The sequence below is a fragment of the Mustelus asterias genome, chromosome 18, assembly GCF_964213995.1.
Source record: "Mustelus asterias chromosome 18, sMusAst1.hap1.1, whole genome shotgun sequence".
Classification (NCBI taxonomy): Eukaryota; Metazoa; Chordata; class Chondrichthyes; order Carcharhiniformes; family Triakidae; genus Mustelus; species Mustelus asterias.
Window position 1 is genome coordinate 88,894,306 of NC_135818.1, and position 26,016 is coordinate 88,920,321.

The following is a 26,016-nucleotide window of genomic DNA, read 5'->3' on the forward strand; positions in this document are numbered from 1 at the left end:
GTTTCTTTGGTAGCAAAAGCCACAAGCTTTCGGAGCCTTAAGCTCCTCCTTCAGGTGAGTGGGAATTCTGTTCACAAACAGGGCATATAAAGACACAAACTCAATTTACAGAATAATGGTTGGAATGCAAATACTTACAGCTAATCAAGTCTTAAAGGTACAATGTGAGTGGAGAGAGCATTAAGACAGGTTAGAGATGTGTATTGTCTCCAGACAGGACAGCCAGTGAGACTCTGCCAGTCCAGGCAAGCTGTGGGGGTTACAAATAGTGTGACATCAACCCAATATCCCGGTTGAGGCCGTCCTCGTGTGTGCGGAACTTGGCTATCAGTTTCTGCTCAGCGACTCTGCACCGTCGTGTGTCGTGAAGGCCACCTTGGAGAACCCTTACATCAGAGGCCGAATGCACGTGACCATGAAATGTTGGCATATTAAGGTGTGAATTTGGTTCCCATGGCAGTTGTGTGTGTCTGGATGAAGAACTGATTGTTGAAGATGAAGACGTTGTGGTCCAGGATGAAGCGGATGAGTTGTAGAATTGCATCTGGAGATTGGCAGTTGTCGGCGTTGAGTACTGAGGCAGTTGCAGCAATGCCATCATCGTGGGGGATGCTAGTGTAGAGTGCCGAGACATCCATTGTGACGAGGCGTGCTCTTGGTTCAACTGCTCCATATGTGCTGAGTTTCTGTAGGAAGTCCGTAGTGTCGCGACAGAAGCTGGGGGGTTCTTTGTACAATGGGTTTCAGGATGCCCTCGACGTAGCCGGAGAGGTTCTCGCACGGGGTCCCATTGCCTGATACGATGGGACGGCCGGGTGTGTTGGCCTTGTGTATCTTTGGGAGGCCATAGAGATCTCCAATGCGGGGAGTACGTAGGAGAGCTCATGTGGTTGGAAGCTGCTGTTGAAGGAACCTTGCTGAGTTGCTGCAGTGGAACTTGTACACATGGCTGCTGGTGGGCACAGTTGGTGAAGGGAGTGAATGTTTTAGGCGGTGGCTGGGGTTACTTCAATGATGATGAGCGTTTTGATTGTTGTTGGAGCAAGAGGAGAGTATCCCATCACTCTCCTGACTTGTCCCTTGTGGATAGACTTTGAAGAGTCAAAGTGAGTTACTCACTGCACAATTCCCAGTCTCTGACGTGCTATTACAGCCAGAGTATTTATATGGCAGGTCCAGTTCAGTTTCTGGTCAATGGTAACCCCCAGGATATTAATTTAATAATAGTAATGCTGTTGAATGCTAAAGGGATATGTTTGGCTTATCTCTTGTTGGAGATTCCCTCTTGTTGCAGATGATCATTGCCTGACAGTTGTGTCAGCTTGAATGTTGTCCAGGTTCTGCTGCATGTGGGCACGGACTGCTTTTCATCTTGCACTCATCAGGACAATTTGCAAGAATACCAATCAGAAAGGAATAACAATCTCCTGCTAAAGAGTGCTGACTGGTTAGCAAGTGGACTCGGATTGGTAGAGACAGTGCCATGGAGAATGCACCAGGGAACAATTAACTGTAAAGCCTTTGTTCAAATTCAAATCAGGCAGGTCAACTATGATTGGTCAAAGCATTCATAGAATCATCATAGAATCATACAGCACAGAAGAGTCCCTTCAGCCCATCAAGGCCACACCGACACATTAGAAACACCTGAACCCCCACCTAATGCCATCTGCCAGCACTTGGCCCAGAGCCCTGAATGTTATGATGTGCTGAGTGCTAATCCAGGTACTTTTTAAAGGATGCGAGGTAACCCGCCTCTACCACCCTCTGGGTAAAAAAGCTTTCCCTCACAACCCCCAAACGTCCTGCCCCTCACCTTGAATGTATGTTCCCTTGTGACTGACCTTTCAACTAAGGGGAACAGCTGCTCCTTATCCATTCTGCCCATGTCTCTCCTAATCTTGTCCACCTCAATTAGGTCACCCCTCAGTCTTCTCCGCTCCAGAGAAAACAACCCAAGCCTATGCAACTGCTCTTCATAACTTCAATGTTCCATCCCAGGCAGCATCCTGGTGAATCTCCTCTGCACCCCCTCCAGTGCAATCACATCCTTCCTATAATGTGGTGACCAGAACTGCACACAGTGCTCCAGCTGTGACCTCACCAAAGTTCTATACAACTCCATCATGACCTCTCTGCTATTGTAATCTATACCACGATTAATAAAGGCGAGTGTGCCATATGCCTTTTTCATCACCCTACTAACATGCCCTTCCGTTTTCAGAGATCTGTGGACAAACAGGCCAAAATCCCTTCGTTCCACGGAACTTCCTAATGTCCGACCATTCATTGAGTACTTTGTTGTCAATTTATTCCTTCCAAAGTGTATCACCTCACACTTTTCAGGGTTAAATTCCATCTGCCACTTATCTGCTCATTTAACCATTCCGTCTATATCTTGTAGCCCAAGACACTCCACCTCAATGTTAACCACCCAGCCAATTGCCTTGGGGAATGACTGCCTCCAATGTGTGGACATGTTCCTTCTGTCCACAAGGACAGGGAAGGCCAGTATATCCTTCCTAAGGTGTGGTGCCCAGATAGGCTCTCAGTAACTCCAAGTATGGTCTAACCAGGGCTTTGGCCAACTGAAGCACAACTTCTACCTCCTTGTATTCCAGTCCTCATCATAAAGGCCAGCATCCAATTAGTCCTTTTGATTAATTTCTGTACCTGCCTATCTGTGGTTAATCTCCACCTTCAAGAACTAAGAACAGGCAATAAATTCTGGCCTTGTCAGTTATGCAGTCAACATGAAGAAAATGCTGCAAAATTCTCCCTCCCTCTCTGCAGTTACTCAATTCTATGTTGTAGTCACTGTGTAAATACAGCCGGCCACAAGGAACTAGACCAAGAACCATAAACATATAACATTTTTCACCTTCTACTCCCAGGGGTGAAAGTGGTCGACCGCTGCCTCAGTCAGCCTGGATTAGTTGTTCAAGCTTGTTACTTTGATTATTAACACAAGGAAACAAGGCCCCAGCTGTAAATTTTATTATCATTTCACCATTTGATAGTCAGGAAGGTACAGACCATATATCCTGCTCGCAGACGCTGAGACAAGTTTCTCTGTCATGGAATGTCCTTTCAGCAGATGTTGGTTCAATATTCAATCCTCTCCAAGCTCCACGGTGACTCGCAATGTGTCACTGTAAAACCTTCCAGCGCTGTCGGAGCCCCCGAACACCAGCAGTGTGTGGCAGGATCCCCGGCTGCAGAAAGCAGAGTCCAGATGCATCAGGCTATGACCCGCTCGTGGCACCGAGCAGAGAGTGTGGTGAGACAGACTGCTCCAACTGTAGGTGTCTGGCGGGGGAAGCAGAGGCAAGAGCAGGTATAAGGAACAGAGTTAGGATTAGATTTCCAGTCAGTGCATCAGGTTTAGGTATTCATGGTGAGATTACATTTTGTGCTAGGGTTATCACTGGATGGAACAGTTTTTACTCCTACAGGTCTCTCAACTGGGCAGTGGGCACACTTCACCGACTCTGACTGGCCGCCAATCCGGGAAACATTACTGCATAAATACAGCTCCACCTCTCCAGGTTACCCAATAAGTCAGATCAATAATGGTGGCTACAATACCCACAATCCTATCTGCCCCAGAAAGTGCTCTATCCATGATGTGATTTTAATGCAGACCGGATAAAACATCAAGAGCTCAGTCAGAATGAAACGTCATGGATTTCTCCGTTTGTTTGGTGGCGCGGGGGGGGGGGGGGGGGGGGGGGGGGGGTAAAACCTTTGATTATGGGGGAGTCCAGGATAACAAGATAATATTGGTGACCGTCAGTCCTCTAATGAGATCACATCTACGCTACCACATCTGTCTTCTCATTTAAGGACAGATGTAAACACATTACAAGCAGTTCAGAGGAGGTTTACCAGACTAATAGCTGGATGGGTGAGTTATCTTATCAAGGGGGCATAACTATAGGGTTCGTGGTGGGAGATATAGGAAGGATATCAGAGGTAGGTTCTTTACGCAGAGAGTGGTTGGGGTGTGGAATGGACTGCCTGCAGTGATAGTGGAGTCAGACACTTTAGGAACATTTAAGTGGTTATTGGATAGGCACACGGAGCACACCAGGATGGTAGGGAGTGGGATAGCTTGATCTTGGTTTCAGATAAAGCTCGGCACAACATCGTGGGCCGAAGGGCCTGTTCTGTGCTGTACTGTTCTATGTTCTATGAAAGGTTGGTCAGGTTGGAAAGGTTAGAAGAATAAGAATCCACTTGATCGAAACCTGAGGGGTATTGACAGGGTGGATGTGGAGAGGATGTTTCCTCTTGTGGGAGAATCTAGAACAAGGGGTCAATGTTTAAAAATAAGAGGTTGCCCATGTAAAACGGAGATGAGGAGAAATGTTTTCTCTCAGAATCATGAGTCTCTGGAACTCTGTCCTGAAAAGGCGGTGGTAGCAGAGTCTTTGAATATTTTTAAGGCAGAGATGGATAGATTCTGGGTGATCCAGGGGGTGAACAAGGGGGTGAGAGGCTATCTGGGGGTGGGCAGGATGCAGATTGAGGTCACTGTCAGATCAGCAATGATCTTACTAAATGGTGGAGCAGGCTCGAGGGGCTGAATGACCTCCTGCTCCTTGTTCAGATGCAACACATCTCATTGGAGAAATCCTCCTGTTCTGGAATAAGGGTGGATGGTGATATCTCTCAACTAGTAATCCAGAGGTCCAGGCTAGAGCTCTGAGGACATGGGTTCAAATCCCACCACCAATAAAATCAGCAACTGAAAGCTTGTCCCAGTAATTGTGACCACAAAACTATCAATTGCTCAATAAAATATCAAACCCACCCAGATCACTAATGTCCCTGAGGGAAGGAAATCTGCCGTCCTTACCTCCAGACCCACTCTTAACTCAAGTTGGGCCAAAGGGCCTGTTTCCATGCTGTAAACCTCTATGACTCTCACTGAAATGGCCCAGCGAGCCACTCAGCTCAAGGGCAGTGAGGGATGGGCAATAAATGCTGGCCTTACAGCAACACGCACACCCCATGAAAGAATATATTTTTTAAAATGATCTGAGGTGTCATTGGTACAATATTTAGTATTGAAAGCACCAATGGGCTGTTAATACAGATCAGCCTCCAATCAGCTGTGATTTTACTGAATAGCAGAATAGGCTTGAGGGAGCGAATGGCCTTCTCCTGTTCGTACCAGGACAGAACAATCACAAACAGCCTGTTTCACAAGCTGTGCGCCACGTTTGCGACTTCTCACTGGGACCCTGATCTATCAGTTTGAGCAGGAACTAAAAGGCAACATTTGCTGAGCAAATTGGGTCCATATTCTCTGGAATTTAGCAGAATGAGAGGTGATTTTGTTGAAACATACAAGATTTTGAATGGGTTTGATAGGGTAGACGACACAAAGGAGTTGTTTCCCTGGCTGGGGAATCTAAAACACTGCTGTGTATGTGTGGGTGTGTGGGTGTGTGGGTGATGTGGGTGATGTGGGTGATGTGGGTGATGTGGGTGTGTGGGTGATGTGGGTGATGTGGGTGATGTGGGTGATGTGGGGATGTGGGTGTGTGGGTGTGTGGGTGTGTGGGTGATGTGGGTGATGTGGGTGATGTGGGTGTGTGGGTGTGTGGGTGATGTGGGTGTGTGGGTGATGTGGGTGATGTGGGTGTGTGGGGATGTGGGGATGTGGGTGATGTGGGTGTGTGGGGATGTGGGTGTGTGGGTGATGTGGGTGTGTGGGTGATGTGGGTGATGTGGGTGTGTGGGGATGTGGGTGATGTGGGTGTGTGGGTGTGTGGGTGATGTGGGTGTGTGGGTGATGTGGGTGTGTGGGTGTGTGGGTGTGTGGGTGATGTGGGTGATGTGGGTGATGTGGGGATGTGGGGATGTGGGTGTGTGGGGATGTGGGTGATGTGGGTGTGTGGGTGATGTGGGTGTGTGGGTGATGTGGGTGTGTGGGGATGTGGGGATGTGGGGATGTGGGTGATGTGGGTGTGTGGGGATGTGGGTGTGTGGGTGATGTGGGGCTGCGGGGGGCACAGTCACAGGATGAGGGGCCGATCAGTTAGGACTGAGATGTGGAGAAATTACTTCACTCAAAGGGTTGTGAGCCTGTGGAATTCTCTATCCCAGTGAGTTGTAGATGCTCCATCGTTGATAAATTTAAGGCTGGAATAGACAGACATTTGCTCTCTGAGGGAATTGAGGGATATGAGGAGCGGGCAGGAAAATGGAGTTGAATCCCAAGATCAGAGGTGAAGATATCGAACGGTGGAGCAGATTCAAACTGCCTCATGGTCTTTTGCTGCTCCTAGTTGCTCTGTTCTAAATCAGACAGGAAAGTATCAGATTTGGGGGTCGAGGAGCATCCAAAGGGTTTAAAAAAGAGAATTAACAGGGCCATTGACTCCTCAGTTTCAGCAGATCCCTGTGGCTTGCTGTCTGCGTTCTGGGAGAGCCACATCTGTATTACCATTTCCATCCCAGCTCCAGAAATACAGCAGCAGCTGGGGAAAGCCATGGAGCATCAGATCTCCTGGAGTGCCCAGCGAGAGATGGAGGAGTTTCACTGCCCCATTCCCCAGCCCTCCAGCATCTGCTTTCACTACAATCAATCCACAATGTTACCAGCAGTAGTGACGGTGCTCTTGGGGCCGTACCTATATTGAAGATGTACAGATCCTGCAGGGCACCACTCAGATTATGTCCACCACTGATCAGAATCTTATTCCCACACAGAGGCACAGCAGCATGGCGACTAGAAAAAGAAGGATTGCAATTCTCATCGCGTCTTTCACAAAAACTTATGGCCAATTAAACACTTAATACAATCACAGTCATATTCTACAAAATAGTAGCCAACTGGGGATGCTGTTCGTTAGAAAGCTGATCTCCAACGGTGTACACATCCCATTAGATACAGAGTAAAGCTCCCTCTACACTGTCCCCATCAAACACTCCCAGGACAGGTACAGCACAGGATTAGATACAGAGTAAATCTCCCTCTACACTGTCCCCATCAAACACTCCCAGGACAGGTACGGCACGGGGTTAGATACAGAGTAAAGTGCCTTTTTCCAAATTCAGAAAACACACACACCCAAATGTAATGCTCTCATCATTATATAATGCCTCATTAATCGACACTCGCCTATCCTATCAGGTGCTAATCCTATTCTGTAGATCAGTGAGATCATCAAATCTGAGGAAGTGAAGGAGTCATATATTCCTGAGGAATTGACCAAGTCCAATGTCCGTTCACAAAGATTACTCATTAACACCTAAAGCTGTGGATTTCCTGTCTGTCCGTCAATCAGTCCACGTTGATGTTCTGGAGTGGTACCTACCATCGTGGCGCAGGAGAACCTCCAATCTGTACATTAACGTACTCCATGAAACCTGGAAGAAATGGACAAACAATCCATGTGGATCCAAATCATCCTCTACCCCACTGCTCCCTGCACCAGTGTACAATCATCGGCCCACCCAGACATAGCCAGTCTCACAAGTGTCTCTAAAGTGAGGCATGCTGACTGAAGTTTAGTACGTGCGCAATAACATTTAAGCAGTTGGCCAGAAGACCTAAGGAATATCTAACTTTTAGGCCAATGCTGATTAATTATAGGCAATGTGAGGATTCCTCAGAACGATACTGAGCTAAAATGGTTAAATTATGAGATTGGGTTGCAAAGACAAGTCTCTTTGAGTCTAGAAGATTAAGGGATAATCTAATGAAGATATTTTAAATGATTGAAGGATTTGATAGGGTAGATAGGAAGCCTGTTGCTCTGATGAGAAAACCACAGAATAGAGCACAAAACCTTAAAATTAGAGCCAGGCTGGTCTGAAGCAACACCGAGACACACTTCCTTATAGAATCCCTACAGTGCAGGAGGAGGCCATTCAGCCCATCGAGTCTGCACCGAGCACAATCCCACCCAGGCCCCATTCCCACAACCCCACATATTTACCCTACTAATCCCCCTGACACTAAGAGGCAATTTAGCATGGCCAATCCACCTAACCTGCACATCTTTGGACTGTGGGAGGAAACCGGACCACGCAGAGGAAACCCACGAATACATGGGGAGAACGTGCAAACTCCACAAGCCGGGAATTGAACCCAGGTCCCTGGCGCTGTGAGGCAGCAGTGAACCCGGGTCCCTGGCACTGTGAGGCAGCAGTGAACCCGGGTCCCTGGCACTGTGAGGCAGCAGTGAACCCGGGTCCCTGGCGCTGTGAGGCAGCAGTGCTAACCACTGTGCCGCCCAGTAGAGGGTGGCATGGTAGAGTGGAAACCTGGAATTCTGTCCCCATTGGTCGTAGGCTAATTAAAAATTTCAGAACAGGGACTGATAATATTTTTCACCTCACAAAAATGTAAGGGTGACGGAAACCTGGTGGTTAGAAGGAGGTAAGCTACAGATCAGCCGTGCTCTAACTGAATGGCAGAACAGGCTCAAAGGGCTGAATAACCTCTGCTTGTCCCAGCTTTCCTAATTGGGAATCCAGATGTGGACATCTGCACCATGAATGATGTGGTCCCAGTGAGTTTTCCTGACAATCCGATGACAGTTTCTGTCATTGACGCCAGATGTTCATTTTGGGATTTTGTAAAATATGATCAGGGTTTTCGAGCTGCCTGTGGTGGGGTTTGAACTCCGGAATGTAATCACTAGCGTACTCCACTCGCAGTGGTAAATGCTAGGCAAATACGCAGGTGTGCCACAGTGTCCGTGAAGCATTTTCTCCTTAAAATTAGTGAAAGTGGCCGTAACAGTGTCACCATAGCAACGTCAATGGTTGGTTCGTGATTCCTATTGGACAACACTAATTCAGGTAGCTCAACCTGATGGGAATAGAGGGATGTGATCCCTGGACCATATCCCTCTATTCCCATCAGGGTGAGGGGTTTTAGTTCAGTCGGGGGCAGCATGGTCGGTGCAGGCTTGGAGGGCCGAAGGGCCTGTTCCTGTGCTGCAATTTTCTTTGTTCTTTAACCCCATCGAATCACCAAGGATCCCATCCACACAGTTCATTTCAATATTCCGTCCAGATAAAGTTTCCCACAATTTAATGTTTTTCAAGTAAGAACGATTTAACTCCCATCTTACCCCTAACTTCCTGGTTTTTACCTCCTGTCCCTCCTCCTTGCAATTTGAATCATTACCACGGAAACAGATTAACTGGGAATCGGATTCTGTTACGTCACTATCCATATCCCTCCCTCCCGTTCTTAATCGCAAAACCAGGAATCTCCTCACCAAGATCCAGCACGTGAAGGTCATTCAGAAAGACTCGGTTCTGACTCCCACCGAACAGGATGAGTTTATCTCCCAGGAGAGTGCCAGAGTGACTGGAGAGAAAGAGGAATGGAAAGCATCAGTGTGAACAGGTCCAATAGTCGGAGCTGGCGGCCCTGGGAAAGGGAGTGGCTCTCTGGATAGCAGGATTCCCTTTGTATGTCCTTGTTACTCCTGTCGGACACCTAGTGTATGTCAAGGGTCAGGCTCCTGTCTAACTATCCTGCCCACCAGGTACAGGCATCATCTTTGGTTCAGTGGCGAACACTTTCACCTGCATCAGAGTGCTCGCCCTCCACAGACCTGAACCCATTCCCCAGGTCGACACTGACAGGGCAGCACTGGGGTGGCATCATTCACACGAGAATCCTCCTTCAGGCAGAGATCTGAAGATGATAATGATGGTTACACCAAGGGGTTGTCTGCCTCCACAGAAAGATGTTTAAGATCTTCCGGTTTCCAGAGTAGGGGAACTCTCCTCAGGTCATGGGACCAATATTTGTCCCTCAACCAACGCCACTAAAAATCATTGCCCGATTGTGGGGCACAAACTGACTCAAAGACATGACAGTGATGGGCTGAGCCAAACTGGCCACAGCAAGAGGAACAATATCCTGCAAATCAACCAGAGATTAGCAAAGGTGACTGTGGAGTTATTGGATTTAGCTGGTTTATCAATGCCCTGTTGGGAAGGAATCCAGCCATTGGTACCTGGTCTAGATCTACATGACCCCAGTCCCCATGCCAACATGGTTAACCGCCCTCTGAAATTGTCACCTGGTTTGAAACAATCCCATTGCCAGCACTTCAAGCAGCGTCTCCCATCCCTCCACCTCCAACCCCAACACACCCCCGCACCAACTACCCTCTTCTCAGGGTAACTAGGGATGGGTAATAAACTCTGACCCTTCACACATCCCAACAGTGAGTAAAGGGTGAAACCTTGTGATCTCAGTCAAGCCGGCACTTTGCTGGACACATCAGTCTGGTGACTCACCCGTACCGAGGGAGAGGCCTTTCACCCACCACAATGGGCTGGTACCAGATCTCGTGCTCAGGGTTGAAGATATAGAGCGTGTTGCTGCACATTTGCGCTGTGAGCTCTGGCCAACAGAGAAGCCCACCAAAGATGAAGAGCTCCTGCTGGAAGACCACCGCGCTGTGATAGGCCAGTGATGGCACCTTGCCCTTTCCCTGCCAGCGAGAACACAAAACATTTCCATTAACCGCACTGTGCCACAGGCAGGAACAACAACTGCATTTAGATAGCACCCCGAACTGATCAGGGCCAAAACACTTAACACCAAATATCGACCACAAGTGACATTAGGAAATGGTAACGCAGGTGACCAGACATTTGATCCGAGTTAGATTTGAAGGAGCGTCTTAAAGAAAGAGAAAGATGGAGCGGTTCAAAGAGAGAATGCCAGAGATCGGGACCCAGGCAGCCGAGGGTATGAACGATGAAGCAATTTAAATCTGGGCTAACAAGAGGGGAGTCATGATGTGGAGATGCCGGCGTTGGACTGGGGTAAACACAGTAAGAAGTTTAACAACACCAGGTTAAAGTCCAACAGGTTTATTTGGTAGCAAAAACCACACAAGCTTTCGAGGCTCTAAGCCCCTTCTTCAGGTGAACCTGAAGAAGGGGCTTAGAGCCTCGAAAGCTTGTGTGGTTTTTGCTACCAAATAAACCTGTTGGACTTTAACCTGGTGTTGTTAAACTTCTAACAAGAGGGTGCAGCGCACTGTCCGAGGGTCAGTGCCGAGGGTGCAGCGCACTGTCCGAGGGTCAGTGCCGAGGGTGCAGCGCACTGTCCGAGGGTCAGTGCCGAGGGTGCAGCGCACTGTCCGAGGGTCAGTGCCGAGGGTGCAGCGCACTGTCCGAGGGTCAGTGCCGAGGGTGCAGCGCACTGTCCGAGGGTCAGTGCCGAGGGTGCAGCGCACTGTCCGAGGGTCAGTGCCGAGGGTGCAGCGCACTGTCCGAGGGTCAGTGCCGAGGGTGCAGCGCACTGTCCGAGGGTCAGTGCCGAGGGTGCAGCGCACTGTCCGAGGGTCAGTGCTGAGGGTGCAGCGCACTGTCCGAGGGTCAGTGCCGAGGGCACGAAGCATTGCCCAAAATGCTCCAACTCGATTGGCCAAATGGATCACATGACTCTCCGAGTAGTAACAATTGAACTATTTACAATATATACAACAAATGGATCTCAAACACATCCCTTATAAGGTAGGTCGGTCTGAGGACTTCCTGATCTTTTGGGAGTGTCTTAATTCACTAGCAGGGTAACTTTGCTTTGAACCATCGCGCTGGAATAAACCAGTGACGGGACCTTGCCCTTTCCCTAAAGGCACAAAAATGTGAGTGGAACATTGATCTGTACATTAAGGGCTGGAGTTCAAAGAGGGGAAAGGTCAGAGCCTCGGTTCGACCCCCCTGGAGTAATTAGGTTGAGTTCTGGGGTAGTGCGCCTCAGGAAGGATTTATCATGGGCCTCGCCAGGAGAACAGGGCAGAGTCACCAAACTGGAACCAGCGCAGAAAGAGGTAAGTGATGCGGACAGGTTGCACTCACTCGGATTGTATTCCTTCCAGTGTAGAATATTAAAGGGTGATCTAATTGAGGCGTTGAAGCTGGCTGAAGGATTGGATTGAGTAGAGACAGAGAAACTATGATCCAGTTTTAGGGTTGGGGGGGTGGGGGGGTGGAAGGGAGTTGAGAACAAACAGCAGAACTTTAAAGCCAGGACAATTCGTGGCCACATCAGAGAACCTTTCTTCAAATGAAGGGGAATAAAAACTTGCAATTCTCTCCCAAACGCTATGGGTCACTTGGAAATGTCTAAACTAAAATTAATTGAGGGTTAAGGACGACATAGAATCATGAATGGTTAGGTGGCCATTTGGCCTGATCAGCCATAACCTAATTAAATGGTAGAACACGACAGATGGGCTGAATGGCCTCTTTCTGTTTCTATGACAGCAGCGAGAAGGAGCCAGCGACTGGCAAAGATCAAAAGGATGTTTCTACTTACAATCACGAAGGACCATTTCCAGGTTAAGGTGTCCAGGATGTAGACTTTATTGAAACATTCTTCATCGTTCATTCCCCCAAAGATATAAATGCGTTTGGTGTCAGGGTCATACGTGGCTGAGTGGCCACAGACACTCTGTGGGACTGGGATGGTCATTGTTGAAGTCGTTTCCAAAGGAAACCAGAAATGATCACCATCTGCTCAAGAAAATTAAAAGGACAAATGTCAGAGGTCATTGATGTCAAAGTTCAAATGGAAAATGTTATGTATTAATATTGATTCTTGGTAGCTGCACTAAGCACTCTGTTTTAATATATTCGCCAGAAGTAACATCACGGATCACTAGTATAGGCAACTTCCAGAGAGAAGGAACAGTCACATCGTAAGCAGCACTCTGTGAATAAAGATCCGCTATTTTTAACCCTCTGTGCTTCCTAGCGTCAATTCTACAATATACAAAATAAAATTGGTGACAAAGACTCGGATGGCGCTGGTCAGGCACCAGACAGGGGGAAAATTCCCAAAAAAGTTGGGAAAAGACTAAGAAGGGTTTCTCGTCACGTGCTCTGGACAAAACAGGTGCGGTGAATGCGAGTATCGATCCTCCACAGAGCACTTAAAGAGCTGGATGTGTTTAAAAAGAAGCTGAAGCTCGAGTTGTTGCCTTGTTTAGGAGATAAAAAGTTCAGCAGCTAACTGAGTTTGTGCGCTCGAATACACAAAATGTCGGCTGAATCGCCAGCTAAGAGTTTTGAAACTTGAACATGTCACCGATGTGTGAAGCCACTGCATTCGGCTGCAGAATGGTGTCAGTACACTATGCAGAAGCTGTGGATAAACAGGACACACTGTGCCTGCTGGAAGAAAAAGCAAACTACAGGTAAAAATAAGAAGCCACAATAAACCAAAAGAACACGTATAGGGATTTTTTTAAAGAGGCTGAGTATTGAGCTTAACTTTAGCTCCTCCTACAAAGCCTCACGACCACAGTATCCTGGTGTAAGACATTTCTTTATTGACCAATGTGCGCTGGGAAAGGGTTGGGCAGTCCAACACTTCTCTGATGTTACATCATAGTGGCAATACAATATATCCTCCAAGAGACATTTCACCCACCTTCTGGCTCATCATGAGCCAATCATCATTAGCACAGGTCATATACCTTGACCAATTACAGATATTCTCTGACAGCTTGGGAACAATAGCAGTTTCTGCCTGACTTTCCCATGGCCACCTATTGCCAGTTCCAGACTCTCTTATCTGCTTTAAGACTCTGCCTATTTATTGAACTGTCTAGAACCACTAGCTTGTCCTTGCTCAATGAAGGTCTCCTTCACTGAGCTGTCTGGGATCCATGCTGATTAGAGCCATGCTTCTATGAGTGTATTGTGAGAAGGAATGTGGTTCACTTTACAAGCCTATTTCCCATGATATCTTAGAACTCTGTGCCATTAGCCAAGCTGTACACCTGCTCAATAATACACTTTCAAAATACATGTTTAAATTCTCTAACTATGGTTATATGTGTTTCTATGCAGACAGTACCTCTGTAAAATATGATCACGAGGCACCTGCACCTCAGAATATTCACCAATTACGACCCATCCAGGGATTGTTGAATTACTACAAAGATTTGTTCCAAATTTGGCAAACATTTTAAAACCATTGTATAACCTCTTGTACCAGAACAGGAAATGGAAGTGGTTAGATCAAAGCAATAACACTTTTGTACAAACCAAATAAGCATTGCTCAAATCTGAAGTTCTTACACATTTCATCCCACCCTACAGCATCTGTGGAGAGAGAATAGAGCCAACGTTTCAAGTGAGAATGACCCTTTGTCGGAGCTGAAGACAAAGAAAATAGAACAAGATTTATACTGTAAGGGTGAAGAGGAGGTGTAATTGATAAAGGTGCTGTAGACAGGAAGACAAAAGGAATGTAAATGGTGGTAGTAAAGGCTGAGAATGGTGCTAACAGCAGCCCATTATTTCTGGTGGGGATTGGATGTGGAATTTGGAGAAAGCTGGAACACGCTCTTCCTGCACAAAGGTAAGAACCCTGCTTCCTTAGCACCGCTGCACCCATGGGAATATTCAGAAGAGGATTGGTAACGTGTGCACGTAGACTTTGCGAGCCCTTTTGTTCTGTGTTACTATGTTCTTAGTAACAATCGATGCTCAAAGTGGCCAGAAGTTGCGATAATGAACTCAATTTCTTGAACTGTCACACAGATTGGAATCACGTACTCCAGGTTATTGCTCAGGATTGTTGCTACTCCTCATTCCTCCTCCCACCAGTTGGGGTTGAGTGTGGGCCATCACCAACAGTTCTGCAGAATCTTTCTCCAAAGGATCACACCCAGTCACAGCTACTTGCATTTATATAGCAACTTTAACACAGTAATAATAAATTCTCAGATGCTGCATAACATTCAGACAATATCAGACTTGTCACATTAAGGAGATATTAAGTCAGTTGACTGTTGCCCTGTTGTGTTTTGGGTTTATTTGATGTCTCAATTAGGACATTTTGAGACATGTGTGTTTAAATACGAACCATTTATTGTTAATCTTTAGCTATGTACAGATCCCAGTTACTGTCATGCATGGTATTAATGCTGCCTCCATGCAGTTTCCTTCTAGAATGTAGAATGCTCTGCCAGACTATTACCATGTGATTCTATATATCATACTATGGGCGATATGATTCTCCAGTACCACATTAATCCTTGCTGTGCCAGGCACTGTTACATTACAATGGCATATCGCCACAAACATCATACAACAGCCCCTATATGGCTAAGGGGTGGCAATTTCAATTGGTAACAACAGGCTGAGGGTGTTGGGTGTTTCGCCCCTCAGTGAGGGTGGTTTTAGAGAGTCAGAGGGACATTGAATTGTCAGGTTCCTTGCAGTCTGCATCGAATGTTAAGGTTTTATCCCCCACACCCAACTGACCCCCTGATGGCACCCTCCCCCCACCCCAAATAAGCAGGTGCAGAAGTACTTTCTCCGAATTGACTGTACCAAAATCTTTAAGCATCTTAAACAGCTCTTTGCTTATCCCTTAATCTAAGATGAAGGGAATATAAATAAACCTAAAAATTTCATCTGTTTAAGTTTATTAGTGTCACAAGTAGGCTTACATTAACACTGCAATGAAGTTACTGTGAAAATCCCCTAGTCGTCACACTCCGGCGCCTGTTCGGGTACACAGAGGGAGAATTTAGCACGGCCAATTCACCCTAACCAGCATCTGGCATCATTCTGATACAGTAAGAAGTCTCACAACACCAGGTTAAAGTCCAACAGGTTTATTTGGTAGCAAACGCCACTAGCTTTCGGAGCGCTGCTCCTTCGTCAGGTGAGTGGGAGACGAAGGAGCTGACCAAGGAGCAGCGCTCCGAAAGCTAGTGGCGTTTGCTACCAAATAAACCTGTTGGACTTTAACCTGGTGTTGTTAGACTCCTTACTGTGTTTACCCCAGTCCAACGCCGGCATCTCCACATCATCATTCTGATAATCAGAGTGATATTTGACTCAAAACATTAACTGTTTCTCGCTCCACAGATGCTGTCAGACCTGCTGACTTATTCCAGCATTTTCTGTTTTTATTTCAGATTTCCAGCATCCGCAGTATTTTGCTTTTATTAACATTCTAGTGAATCCATTGCATCCTGTTCCAAGGCCAACCTCTCCTTCCTGAGGTGCAGTGCCCAGAGCCGAACATAGTCCGGATCTTAGTCTTTAGATTGTGTCTCGGGCTGATCTCACTCACCAATCTCAAGCCTCCATAGACCATCTTTACAGTAGCTCTTCCGTCTCCCCTTTCCACCAATCAGAATCGCTGTGTCGGGGTCACTCAGACACAGTGTGTGGTCCCAGCGGGGACTCGGACAAGCTACAGGGAAGGAAGATTTCCATTATTGATGGAAAGAATGAGTACAGAGCCCTCCCAGTGAGGTCTTTAATCTCTCATTTAAAACACAGCGGCATAGCCTGGGGTCAATATTAGCACAGCACTCCAAGCTGATACCTGTCCTGGGGGTACGGTGTGTGGCAATGGGAAGGCACAAAGGGCTCAGGGGAAAAGGCCAGGGAGTGGCTTTAGGTGACCTGTTTTTGTAGAGAGCCAGTACAGACACAATGGACCAATAGGCCTCCGTCTGTGCTGTAACCGTTCTCTGATAAGAGAGAATTTTTCCTTGTATTTTGTGCCCTCTCCTGTGATGAGCGACTCTCGAGACTCACTGTCCACTCATCCCGAGTGAGGCCGGGGACAGTGTGTCTGAGGAAGAGAATGTCTTTCTAGGTATTGCTTCAGTCAGAAGCTTGCAGCCAGATTGAACTCACCTCTCAGTCTCTTCACATCCGAATCACACCCTAGAATAGAGAAATGAATGGCGGTCAGCAGGGTTGTTCATCTGGTTACATAGTGACAATGCCACTCCACATAGCAACATGCCAAAACGCCACTGTCAGAGTTTCACTCCACCCTGGGTGAAGGCTTGTTCCTGACATTGCCGCTGAGGGACCTGGCTCCAATTTTAGAATTGCTCTCCCTGATTCTGGATCTCCCCTCACCTGTCCAGTCGTCTTCATCCAGGCGGTCAGTGTGTGTGTTGGACGTGTCCGTGCCCTTTAATGGAGTGAAGGGTGGCACTGGAGGTCTGGAAGCCTCGGGGTTAAACTTCCTGCTCCTCTCAGGCTGAAGCTGGGCACTGTTCCAGTCAGGCTGTGGACAACATCGTTATTGCAGAACAGAATATCAGTCCCCTTTCTGCCCCCTCTCCCCCCATCTCTCAGATTCCAGTGCCTCCCACACAGAATATCAGCCCACCCGCTCCTCCCCTCACTCAGATTCCAGTGCCTCCCACACAGAATATCAGCCCACCCGCCCCTCCCCTCACTCAGATTCCAGTGCCTCCCACACAGAATATCAGCCCACCCGCCCCTCCCCTCACTCAGATTCCAGTGCCTCCCACACAGACTGGATTCATAGACAAGAGGATCTGAACGAGGAGATATTGACCTTGAAGTGGGAGCAGCACAGAACCACCAGAATCCCAGGGCTAAATTGATGATGACATATTGATTAGACAAGGTCTGTATTCCGTGGAGTTTAGATGATCAAGAGGTGATCTAATCAAGGTGTTTAAGATGATTAAAGGAGTTGATACAATAAATAAACAGAAACTATTTCCTCTGGTGGGGGAGGGAGAGTCCAGAATGTTAAAATCAGAGCCAGGCCGTTCAGGGTGGCATCAGGAGAGGGAAGCGGAAATCCAGAACTTCCTCCCCAGAGAAACTGGGAGTCATCCGGATCTTTCCCACTGCTGTTGGGTATCACAGACCCGCAGGCAAACGGAGACAAGATACACCAGTTATTATACTGAATGGTGAACCTGACTCGAGGGGCTGAGCGGCCGGTTCCTGTTACTCTGAAATGGAATATTTGGGTATGCTTTATCCAGACTATTTAATATCCTCCTCTTTAACCTTCCCTCCAGGAGGGAGTTTACAGTTTTAGAAAAAAGGCAGTAAATTCCTCCCCAGATTTGGATAAAGGAGATGAGGAATCTGTATCAGGGAGCAGGACACACAGGCAGAATGAGGGAGAATGGATTCCGAATGCACAAACGCACCAGGAAATCCCATTCCCAACCCCTTCACAGGGAATCTTCCACAGGTACTTACAGCCACCAGGAAAGAGGGAAAAAGCGGGGAGATATCATCCAGGAAATCGGTCAGTGGATGGTCCAGAGCTGGAGCTGTTTTGTCAGGGAGCACCGGTGGACTGCTGGAGAAATCCGTCCTCTTCAACTAACAGGAAAAAAACACCCTTTTCATTTATTCTCTCACAGGACGTGGGTGTCACTGGCTACACCAGCATTTATTACCCATCCCTAATTGCCCTTGAGAAGGTGGTAAGCTGCTTTCTTGAACCGCTGTCGTCCCTGTTGTGTAGGTATACTCACCGTGCTGTTAGGCACCACCATCACTGGGTATGTCCTGCCGCACCATCTGGGCAAACCCAGCAGAGGTGGCAGCGGCAGTGTGGTATAGATTCAGGAAGAGGTTTCCCTGGGAACCTTCAGCATTGCTTCCAGACCTCCATGAAGTCTCATGGCACCGGGTCAAACATGGGCAAGGAAACCTCCTGCTGATTACCATGTTCTGTCTGCCCCCCCCCAGCTGGCCAATCAGTACTCCTCCATGTTGAAGACACTGAGGGTGGCAGAATGTACTCTGGGTGGGGGACCTCAATCTCCATCACCAAGGAGTAGCTCAGTAGCACACTACTGAGCGAGGGCTGGCCACGTCCTAAGGGCATTGCTACTAGACTGGGTCTTGACTTCATCCTCACTAACCTGCCGCCTGCAGATGTATCTTGTCCATGGCAGTACCAGTTGGAGTGACTACAGCACAGTTCCTGTGGAGGTGAAATGCCACCTTCACATTGAAGATACCCTGCATCGTGTTGAGTGGCATTATCACCGTGCTAAATGGAATAGACTTCCAACATAGAACATAGAACATAGAAAGCCACAGCACAAACAGGCCCTTCGGCCCACAAGTTGCGCTGATCATATCCCTACCTCTAGGCCTATCTATAGCCCTCAATCCCATTAAATCCCATGTACTCATCCAGAAGTCTCTTAAAAGACCCCAACGAGTTTGCCTCCACCACCACCGACGTCAGCCGATTCCACTCACCCACCACCCTCTGAGTGAAAAACTTACCCCTGACATCTCCTCTGTACCTACCCCCCAGCACCTTAAACCTGTGTCCTCTCGTAGCAACCATTTCAGCCCTTGGAAATAGCCTCTGAGAGTCTACCCTATCCAGACCTCTCAACATCTTGTAAACCTCTATCAGGTCACCTCTCATCCTTCGTCTCTCCAGGGAGAAGAGACCAAGCTCCCTCAACCTATCCTCATAAGGCATGCCCCCCAATCCAGGCAACATCCTTGTAAATCTCCTTTGCACCCTTTCAATGGCTTCAACATCTTTCCTGTAATGAGGTGACCAGAACTGCGCGCAGTACTCCAAGTGGGGTCTAACCAGGGTCCTATAAAGCTGCAGCATTATCTCCCGACTCCTAAACTCAATCCCTCGATTAATGAAGGCCAGTACGTCATACGCCTTCTTGACCGCATCCTCCACCTGCGAGGCCGATTTAAGAGTCCTCTGGACCCGGACCCCAAGGTCCTTCAGATCTAGAAACTCTAGACTGGGAACCCATGAGGCTCTATGGGCCATCAGCAGCAGCAGAATTATCCTCGACCACAATCTGTAACCTCACGGCCCGGCATATCCCCCACTCTACCATTACCACCAAGCCAGGGGATCAACTCTGGTTCAATGGAGTGTGCAGCGGGACATGTCAGGAGCAACACCAGGCACACCTAAAAGTGAGGTGTCAACCTGGTGAAGCTGCAACACAGGACTATGTGCATGTCAAACAGCATAAGCAGCAAGTAATAGACAGAGCTCAACAATTTCTCAACCAATGGATCAGACCTAAGCTCTGCAGTCCTGCCACATCCAGCCGTGAATGGTGGTGGACAATTAAACTGGAGGAGGAAACTCCACAAATCTCCCCATCCTCAATGATGGAGGAGCCCAGCACATCAGTGCAAAAGATAAGGCTGAAGCATTTGCAACAATCCATAGCCAGGTGTGCTAGTGGATGATCCATTGCGGCCTCTCCAGAGGTCCCCAGCAACACAAATGTCAGTCTCCGGCCAATTTGATTCACTCCATGCAATATCAAGAAATAGCTTAAGGCACTGGATACTGCAAACGCTATGGGCCCCGATAATATTCTGGCAATAGTCCTTAAGACTTGTGCTCCAGAACTTGCTGCACTCCTAGCCAAGCTGTTCCAGTACAGCTACAACACTAACGTCTAACGTGTGTGGGTGGTGTGGCAGTATTGTCACTGGACTAGTAATCCACAGACCCAGGGTAATGCTCTGGGGACCCAGGTTCGAATCCCATTATAGCAGGTGGTGAAATTTGAATTCAGTAAAAATCTGGAATTTGATTTAATTTATTGTCACATGTATTAACATAGTGAAAAGTATTGTTTCTTGCGCGCTATACAGATAAAACATACCGTTCAAAGAAGGAAACAAGAGAGTGCAGAATGTAGTGTTACAGTCATAGCTAGGGTGTAGAGAAAGATCAACTTAATGCAAGGTAGGTCCATTCAAAAGTCTGACAGCAGCAGGGAAGAAGCTGTTCTTGAGTCGGTTGGTACGTGGCCTCAGAACGACTCTCACCAACTTTTGCAATGCACCATAGAAAGCATTCTTTCTGGTTGTATCACAGCTTGGTATGGCTCCTGCTCTGCCCAAGACCACAAGAATCTACAAAAGGTCGTGAATGTAGCCCAATCCATCACACAAAGCAGCCTCCCATCGATTGACTCTGTCTACACTTCCCGCTGCCTTGGCAAAGCAGCCAGCATAATTAAGGACCCCACGCACCCCGGACATTCTCTCTTCCACCTTCTTCCATCGGGAAAAAGATACCAAAAGTCTGAGGTCACGTACCAACCAACTCAAGAACAGCTTCTTCCCTGCTGCTGTCAGACTTTTGAATGGACCTACCTTGCATTAAGTTGATCTTTCTCTACACCCTAGCTATGACTGTAACACTACATTCTGCACTCTCTCGTTTCCTTCTTTGAACAGAATGCTTTGTCTGTATAGCGCGCAAGAAACAATACTTTTCACTGTATGTTAATACATGTGACAATAATAAATCAAATCTAAATGGTCATTAATGTGAAATGTTGACCATATAAACAATGATGAAATTATCTTTCGCCAAAATTATCCTCAATGCTTCTTTTTCTAACTGAGCATAGATACAGCACTAGTCAGAGTGTGTGAAGCAAAAGCTATTGGTTGTTCTTCTCCCGAAGGCATAATATGTGAAACTGCTGCCCTTACTCCATGAGGTGAAGCAAGCGGTGATGGTAGCTTCGGATTAAAATGAACCAATACTTCAGACTTCTGCAAAGCATCTTTGACATCCTTGTATGTTTTCCCATGGTCTGTCGTCTAGTCCCATGACTGTTTCACACGTATCAAATTATGCAATGGCTTTAATAATGTAGCTAAGTGTGACGACTAGGGGAATTTCACAGTAACTTCATTGCAATGTTAATGTAAACCTTACTTGTGACTCTTAAATAAATTTTACTTTAAGAATCTAGGTCTTAAAATGGCCAAACAATCCATTAACTTGTCCTTTCAGATGTAGCCCTGTGAGGATCCAGCCTTTACCATTTTAAATTCAGGCTCAGTATCTATACTCCTTTCTCTATTCAGTTACTGTGTGGATCTCACCACTTGTCCATTCAGGATCAAACACAGGGTCGCCTGGCCCCCTCTCTCTGCCTGCTCGCTGGCAGCCACTGTCAGGTCACTCCTCCAGTCTCCCTGCCACACCAGACACCTACCGAAAACAGAGAAAGACAATCACTCAGGGCACAAGGCAGCATCCTAGAATCCCACCCATTGACACTGGCCACTTCCCCACATCTGTTCCCACCTTCGACCCTCTGTAAGATCCACTTCACCCCCGTGCTTGCTGACCCGCATTGGCCCACAGTTATGCAACACCCTAAGGTTCAAACTCATCCTTGTTTTCAAATCCACCCATGACCTCATCTCTGTAACCTCCTCCTGCCCCATGACCCTCCGAGATCTCTGCCCACCTCTGATTCAAGGCCCTCGGGCATTCCAATCATTATCATTGCACCATGGGTGGTCGTGCCTTTAGCTGCTGGGACCCCAGCTCTGGAGTTCCCTCTCTGCCTCATTTCCTCTTTTTAAACCTACCTCCACGACTCAACTTTTAGTCACCTCGGACTGAGTGTCAGAAAACACTTGACCTCATCCTTATCCACTATATAAATCTGGGTTGTTGTTGCCCAATATTCAGCTGAGTACAGTTTAGCTCATCCACTGAGTACAGAGAGTATTGACTCTCATTGCATCATCGAACAGCATTCAGAATGAGTTGGAGTTGTCTCCGAATTTACCCTATCCAGGTGATCCCAATTGTGGATTGCTCCCTCTGAATTTCTTCCTTGTGTCTCCTTATCTAACAACGATGTGGAGTTGCCAGCATTGGACTGGGGTGGGCACAGTAGGTAGTTTCACAACACCAGGTTAAGGTCCAACATGTTTATTTGGTAGCACGAGCTTTTGGAGCGTTGCCCCTTCAGCAGGCAAGTGAAGAGTTGGGTTCACAAACAGGGCATATATAGACACAAACTCAATTACAAGATAATGGTTGGAATGTGAGTCTTAACAGGTAATCAAATCTTTACAGGTGCAGACAATGTGAGTGGAGAGAGGGTTAAGCACAGGTTAAAGAGGTGTGAACTGTCTCCAGCCAGGACAGTTAGTGAGATTTTGCAATCCCTGGGTTAGTACAGAAAAGAATAGAAGCAGGAGGAGGCCATTCGGCCCTTCAAACCTGCTTCACCATTCATTATGATCATGGCTGATCATCCAACTCAACAGCCTGATCCCGCCTTCTCCCCCCATACATAGAAAATAGGTTAAGCATAGTATCTATAGTATCTAGCTGCCTCTTCAAGGTTTTTCGGGAATTTTGACTCAGCTGAAAGCCCTGATGCCCACTCTGTTAGATAAACTATATTACACCAGAAAAAAATTTACAGTTCACACTTTAAAGAGGAACGATATTCCCACTTGTGAGTGAGACCAAAACTTGAGGCTTTAAATAAAAGATAGTCACGAATAAATCCAATAGAAAATCCTGAAGAAACAGAGAGTGATGAGAATGTGGAACCCACCACCACAGGGAATGGGTGAGGCCTATAGGATAGAGATATTAAAGGGAAAATGAGGTTCTCCTGATTGGGTGAGATGAAGGAGGCGGCTCGTATGGAGCATTCAGGCAGTTTCTTTGCTGTAAGTACTTTGTAATGTTATATAATTTTCAGTGACATAGAGACAGTCAAATATAATCCATCACCATTCACACCCTTTATTCTCTCTATGGGCTGCCATTAGCAGTCTTTTCCCCTGGTTTCTGTGGCTCTGACTCATCTTTCATTCCCTCACCCTGCAGTATAAATATCTCACACTTTCCAAGTCTTTTAGCTTTGACAAAGGGTCATCTGGACTCGAAACGTCAGCTCTTTTCTCTCCTTACAGATACTGCCAGACCTGCTGAGATTTTCCAGCATTTTCTCTTTTGGTTTCAGATTCCAGCATCTGCAGTAATTTACTCTTTTACAATCCATCAATATTAATACATCCCTCAAACGCAAACACGTCAAAGCAACAGCTGCCAAACACAACAGGCCTCACCTCACCGCTGAGGAGAGGATTCCGATTCTCTGGGATTTTATATCAGCGCTCACCGACACCTCAACTGAGAAGAAGGTCTCCTCCATGGACAAGATCCAATTCCCAACACCAAAAATAACCAGGTGCTCTGGTAAAGGCAGCACCAACTGACAATGGTAGAAGGATCCATTGTGCTTTCTGTAAGACAAGAGGCAGAAATGAAACCAGCCAAAACTCTGAGCTCATCTAAAACTGCCTCCAACAGGAAGCCGTACAGCCTTCATTCTCTCTCTTTATTGGATATTCGCTCCATTGTAGGAGAGAAACTATTGTTTGAGAATTTGAGTTTAAAAATCTGTAATAAAAATCTGGTCTCAGTAAATATAACTGTGAAGATCTTAGATTGCCATAAAATCCCATCAGCTTCACCAATATCCTTTACGGGATGAAATCTGCCATATACGTGACTCCAGTCCACCACTGATCAACTCGTAGTTTCCTTCCGAATTGGCCTAGAAAGCTGCCCAACTGGAACAAACCAAGAATTGAACTGGGCAAACACTCTACAGACTGCACTGGTTAGAGATAAAGACACATCATCAGCTACCCAGGGAAACAAGAGTGCATGCAAGAAATACCAGTGACATACAGGAAATAGTTGCCAGGTGGGACCAGGTTTCAGTTCTCAACAGCATTGTAATAGGAGATACAGAGTGGATAAGGAGAGGGGAGGGGTATGGAAGGACCTGGCAACTATCTGAGAAGACAGGATTATCCTTGTCATACTCACGTGCTAAAGATACATTTTGTCAAGATTATAAGGAGTGGTTCAAAGAATGCAGACAAGACCTTCCCTTTCCCATTAGAGAAGCGTATATGCAGGGAGGATATTCCTGATGATGGGGGAGTCCAGAACCAGGATCACAGTCTGAGGGTTCAGGGTAGACCATTTAGGATGAAGAGGAGGAGACATTTCTTCACCCAGAGTGGTGAGCCTGTGGAATTCATTACCACAGGAAGTAGTTGAGGCCAAAACATTGAATGTAATCAAAAGGCGGCTGGATATAGCACTTGGGGCAAATGGGAACAAAGATTATGGGGAAAAAGCAGAATTAGGCTATTGAGTTGGACGATCAGCCATGATCGTAATGAATGGCAGAGCAGGCTCGAAGGGCCAAATGGCCTCCTCCTGCTCCTATCTTCTGTTTTTATGTGTCCAATATCCTTATTGCAACATCAAGGATATGCTGCAGTGCCATCCAATACGAACAGTCCATTTCTACCCCTGACTACATTGAGCTAAATTAGAATGAAATTTCAATGTGTAACTTCTACAAAACCATTCCAGAGCCATACACCATATAAGGAAGGGAAAGAATATCTGAAGCTTTTTTTAAAAAGTGAATATTACATCACCAGGTGCAAAAAAAAACCGAATGGAAGTTTTGGTGATGGGATAAAAGTTTTGCTGCCCTCATGAACCCACAATCCCACCTGCTCCATTTTACCTGAACAACTTGTGAGGAGGCTCAGTGAATGAACAGAGTGAATAAAACTCCATCTCCCTCTCCCTCTCTCCCATTCATTCACTCTCTCCCATTCAAACTTCTCGCTCCCGCACTGCATCACGAGAGCCCCGCCCACCCGCACCTGACGCACGGATTGTGTGCGCGATGACATCATACAAGAGCCCCGCCCCCTCCGTAGTTGGTTTCAGCAACAGGAGAAATTAGCAACAAATCTTCATCCAATTATCCCAGAGATCCACCCATTACCCCTGAGATCCACCCATTATCAAGGGATCCACCCATTACCCCTGAGATCCACCCATTACCGCTTAGATCCACCCATTGTCCCAGAGATTCACTCATCATCCCAGAGATTCACCCATTACCTCTGAGATCCATCCATTATCCCAGAGATTCACCCATTATCCCAGGGATACACTCATTATCCCAGAGATCTACCCATTATACCAGAGATTCACTCATTACCGCTGAGATCCACCCATTATCCCAGGGATCCACCCATTATCCCAGAGATCCACCCATTATCCCAGAGATCCACCCATTATCCCAGAGATTCACTCATTATCACAGAGATTCACTCATTATCCCAGAGATCCACCCAATATCCCAGAGATTCACTCATCATCCCAGAGATCCACCCATTAGCTCTGAGATCCATCCATTATCCCAGAGATCCACCCATTATCCCAGAGATTCACTTATTCTACCAGAGATCCATCCATTACCCCTGAGATCCACCCATTATCCCAGGGATCCACCCATTACCCCTGCGATCCACCCATTATCACAGAGATTCACCCATTATCCCAGAGATCCACCCGTT

At 47.0% G+C, this 26,016-nt stretch overlaps 1 protein-coding gene across 1 annotated transcript; it reads right to left on the reverse strand.

The window, feature by feature from the left end:
- Positions 1 to 2,981: 2,981 nt before the first annotated feature.
- Positions 2,982 to 25,575, reverse strand: LOC144506788 (kelch domain-containing protein 2). Its single transcript, XM_078233148.1, has 13 exons — positions 25,559 to 25,575; positions 23,686 to 23,862; positions 21,685 to 21,793; positions 18,019 to 18,144; positions 16,906 to 17,056; positions 16,675 to 16,704; positions 16,100 to 16,222; positions 12,320 to 12,516; positions 10,285 to 10,481; positions 9,249 to 9,340; positions 7,332 to 7,383; positions 6,645 to 6,742; positions 2,982 to 3,309 (listed from the first exon to the last, which is right to left on the reverse strand). The coding sequence occupies exons 1-13, from the start codon at positions 25,573 to 25,575 to the stop codon at positions 3,113 to 3,115; spliced, it is 1,566 nt and encodes a 521-aa protein (XP_078089274.1). The 3' UTR covers positions 2,982 to 3,112.
- Positions 25,576 to 26,016: the final 441 nt, after the last annotated feature.

What these genes read in the sequence shown, in the direction of transcription:
- LOC144506788 (XM_078233148.1), bottom strand. An exon ending in ATCCTCTCCTCAGCGGTGAG is followed by an intron (nt 21,794 to 23,685) that starts GTGAGGCCTGTT and finishes TGTTTTCGGTAG; the next exon opens with GTGTCTGGTGTGGCAGGGAG. An exon ending in GGATGAAGACGACTGGACAG is followed by an intron (nt 16,705 to 16,905) that starts GTGAGGGGAGAT and finishes TCTCTATTCTAG; the next exon opens with GGTGTGATTCGGATGTGAAG.